Here is a 4,205-nt window from a genome sequence, read left to right as displayed (position 1 = left end):
ATTTATTTATTTATTTATTTTGTATATAAGCCCGGCAAATAAAGCGGAGACAAGATAGCAGACAAGAGAGATATAGAGACAGATAACTGAGTCAAGCAAGCGGTAGTGACCGTAATTTAAGTGTGTGAATCGTTGTGAATTATAGCGTATGTTTAAGTTAAAGTGACTGTGGAAATTAAGTGTATTGCAAAGTTGTATTGAGAAAGAATAAACTAGTTTTATTTAAGAAAGAACTTGTATCACTGAAGTTATTCGGAAATAATTTGTACGGGAAATTAACAAACGACCAGAGACGTAACAATACAATAAAAACTGAAACTCATTTACACACACACACACACAAAGAAAAAATATAGTGAGCCATAATTTGAAAACTACACTCTGAAGTTCTTCGTATTTTTAATAACATATAAACCGGCAACAGACGCAATAAGTGATGATTTATTTAATTAGAGTTATATCTAATTATTATTAATTTCCTATCTAATTCCAATAATTCAACACATCATGTTAGTGCTTAGCTCATTATAAACCACCAAGTTCTTCATAAAAGGTAACCAGAGTTAGAACGTGAGTACGTGCTTTATATGTAAAGTGCGTTACAATTTGAGGAGAACAGTGTATTTTATTTTTTATTTATATAAAATAATATATGTAGTTAAACAAAAATTACACCAGATGGTTTCTCTTCGTGTGTTTTATTTTTTTATTTATATAAAATAATATATGTAGTTAAACAAAAATTACACCAGATGGTTTCTCTTCGTGTGTTTTATTTTTTATTTATATAAAATAATATATGTAGTTAAACAAAAATTACACCAGATGGTTTCTCTTCGTGTGTTTTATTTTTTATTATTTATTATTATTATTATTGTAAGAGTAGCTATTTTACTAGCTTACTTGACGAAGCGTATCCAGGAGGCTCTCGACACTGTGTGCGATCCTCGGCAGCGGCTGCACGTGACGCAAGCCTCGTCCTCGCCTCACGCGCTCGTATATTGCTGACGTAGAAGGTGCTCGACTTAACCAGTCACGATATTCACCTGCAGTGAAAATATTAGGAGAGGGCCTGTGACGACCTGGGAAAAAAATCGAAAAGAAAAAAACTTAAAAGGGGCAAGAAAATGCGAAAACCATCTATACACACAAAAACAAGTAACTGAAAGTGTTCTGCATTTTCCTCTTGAGCGACACCTTACGCCACAGATTGGGTCAAGTTTGTTTTGTTGTTAAACACAAAGTTACATAGTGGGCTATATGAGCTGTGCCCATCAACGAGAATCGAAACCCGGTTTTTAGCGGTGTGAGCCCTCGGACTTACCGCTGAGCCACTGGGGGCACATATAGGTTAAGAGGCCGGGTCATGAAACCCTACGCCCAAAAACCGAAAAATGTGTTTAAAATATGTTTATATATATATATATATATATATATATATATATATAATCGGCCCGGCATGGCCAGGTGGTTGGGACGCTCGACTAGCAATCTGAGATACGCGGGTTCGTTGGTAAAAGAGTAGCCCAAGAGTTGGCGGTGGGTGGTGATGACTAGCTGCTTTCCCTCTAGTCTTTCACTGCTGAATTAGGGTTGGCTAGCGCAGATAGCCCTCGTGTAGCTTTGCGCGAAATTCAAATCCTTATATGTAATAGCAATTTCTATTCAGATTTTTAACGTGATTCACGCTGCCCCTAATTACACCATAGTGGTTTACATTTGCACTGTTTCTATAGTTCATAGAAATTCTGAAAAAAAAACGGAGAAACATGGATAAATGGAAATTTTGTCTTAACAGAAGTCCCCCCCAGCGGCACAGCGGTATGTCTGCGGACTTACAACGCTAAAAAATCGGGTTTCAATACACGTGGCGAGCAGAGCACATATAGCCCATTTGCAGCTTTGTGCTTAACTACAAACAAACTAACTTTACAGATGGTTAGGTACATTATATGGAAACGATTTTGGAGCCTCATCACGTCGTTATAGTCCATGTCGACGCGTCCGGTCATGTTCTATCTGACGACCATACATCTTAATGATAGCCCTGCAGCATAGTTTCCATTGCAAAATGCTCCGTCGTAAGTTTTTAATGTCCAAAGTACACAATTCCTCCATTCTTGATTTCTGTTAGCCATCAAGTATATGAACACACACACAACAGTCCAATCGCACAGTTAAACGGATTTGTCGTGGAAGCGGCTTGCAAGCACGTAACTTGTTCCACCTTTACAAACTCAGATCCTTCTCGATTGTGTTGTGTACTGTTCCCTGAGGCACTTGGGCGGTGTTTATCACCGACCTTTGAATTCTTATATTCTCACCTGCTACAAGACTACAAATTTATTATGTTGCCTGGGCTACAACATGTTGAATTGCAGGTCTCTTTCTAGATGGTCCAGGTGTCCCAAGTTGATCCATATTCCTATATTTTCCATTGCAATTGTGTAGAAGAGAAAACCCATCTTGGAAATTCTAAATCTCCGATCTGAACACATCTTTATGGTCCGAGAGTATGAATATTTTGCGACATAAATCGCTATTACATACCCTTTCCTAAAGCGATCAAGTTCCAGGACACTACACTATCTACGAAACAATGTCAAATGTAATTCTGATACATTCTGTTCCACCACGACTTTAGATCAGCTGTGGTTGTCACATAACTTGGCGATTTCCATATTCAAAAACGTTTTGATAGAATAATGGGATATTCAAATGACAATGGATGCACATTCGCCACCAAGGCACTCTGTAATATGCTGCTTTCAGAATTTCTGGAAGGTTTAAGTGTATGTGGGACAAGTAGATCAACGAATATTCTTAAAATTAAAATGATAAAAAACACTAATATTAGGTGACATTTGGAAATAAGTAGCCGAGAATATTATAACAATCTTAAGGGCTTCAATGTCATATAAATATTGTAATAAGTTAAGTCGAGGGCTTCAATGTCGTATAAGTATTGTAATAAGTTGAGTCGGGAAGCTTCAATGTCATATACATATTGTAGTAAGTCGAAGGGCTTCAATGTCATATAAATATTGTAATAAGTTATGTCGAGGGGCTTCAATGTCATATAAATATTGTAATAAGTAAAGTCGAGGTGCTTCAATGTCATAAATACTGTAATGATTTAAGTTGAGGGATTCAATGTCATATAAATATTGTAATAAGTTAAGTAGAGGGGCTTCAATGTCATATAAATATTGTACTAAGTTGAGTCGAGGGCTTTAATGTCGTATAAATATTGTAATAAGTCGAAGGGCTTCAATGTCATATAAGTATTGTAATAAGTTATGTCGAGGGGCTTCAATGTCATAAATACTGTAATAAGTTAAGTCGAGGGGCTTAAATGTTATATAAATATTGTAATAAGTTAAGTCGAAGGGCTTCAATGTCATATAAATATTGTAATAAGTTAAGTCGATGGGCTTCAATGTCATATAAATATTGTAATAAGTTAAGTCTGGGGCTTCAATGTCATATAAATACTGTAATAAGTTAAGTCGAGGGGCTTCAATGTCATAAATACTGTAATAATTTAAGTTGAGGGGCTCAATGTCATAAATACTGTAGTAATTTAAGTTGAGGGCTTCAATGTCATAAATACTGTAATAATTTAAGTTGAGGGGGCTTCAATGTCATAACTACTGTAATAATTTAAGTTGAGGGGCTTAAATGTCATATACATATTATAATAAACTAAGTCGAGGGACATCGATTCCATATACATATTATAATAAACTAAGTCGAAGGACATCGATTCCATATACATATTATAATAAACTATGTCGAAGGACATCGATTCCATATACATATTGTAATAAACTAAGTCGAAGGACATCGATTCCATATACATGTTATAATAAACTAAGTCGAAGGACATCGATTCCATATACATATTATAATAAACTAAGTCGAAGGGCATCGATTCCATATACATGTTATAATAAACTAAGTCGAAGGACATCGATTCCATATACATGTTATAATAAACTAAGTCGAAGTACATCGATTCCATATACATATTATAATAAACTATGTCGAAGGACATCGATTCTGTATACATATTATAATAAACTAAGTCGAAGAACATCGATTCCATATACATATTATAATAAACTAAGTCGAAGGACATCGATTCCATATACATGTTATAATAAACTAAGTCGAAGGACATCGATTCCATATACATGTTATAA

The 4,205-nt window shown here is 35.1% G+C and overlaps 1 protein-coding gene across 4 annotated transcripts in view; it reads right to left on the bottom strand.

Moving 5' to 3' along the window:
* The window catches only part of LOC106468175 (rho GTPase-activating protein 100F-like), a 60,229-nt gene that overhangs the window by 14,176 nt on the left and 41,848 nt on the right, over window positions 1-4,205 (bottom strand). For all 4 annotated transcript variants that reach the window (XM_022396476.1, XM_022396477.1, XM_022396478.1 and 1 more), the window contains exon 4: window positions 904-1,082. In XM_022396476.1, the coding sequence (XP_022252184.1) occupies window positions 904-1,082 (179 nt within the window). The remainder of the gene's footprint in view (window positions 1-903; window positions 1,083-4,205) is intronic.

The sequence above is a fragment of the Limulus polyphemus genome, unplaced genomic scaffold, assembly GCF_000517525.1.
Source record: "Limulus polyphemus unplaced genomic scaffold, Limulus_polyphemus-2.1.2 Scaffold2901, whole genome shotgun sequence".
In the NCBI taxonomy this organism is placed as follows: domain Eukaryota; kingdom Metazoa; phylum Arthropoda; class Merostomata; order Xiphosura; family Limulidae; genus Limulus; species Limulus polyphemus.
This window is presented reverse-complemented; position numbering and strand designations above follow the sequence as displayed.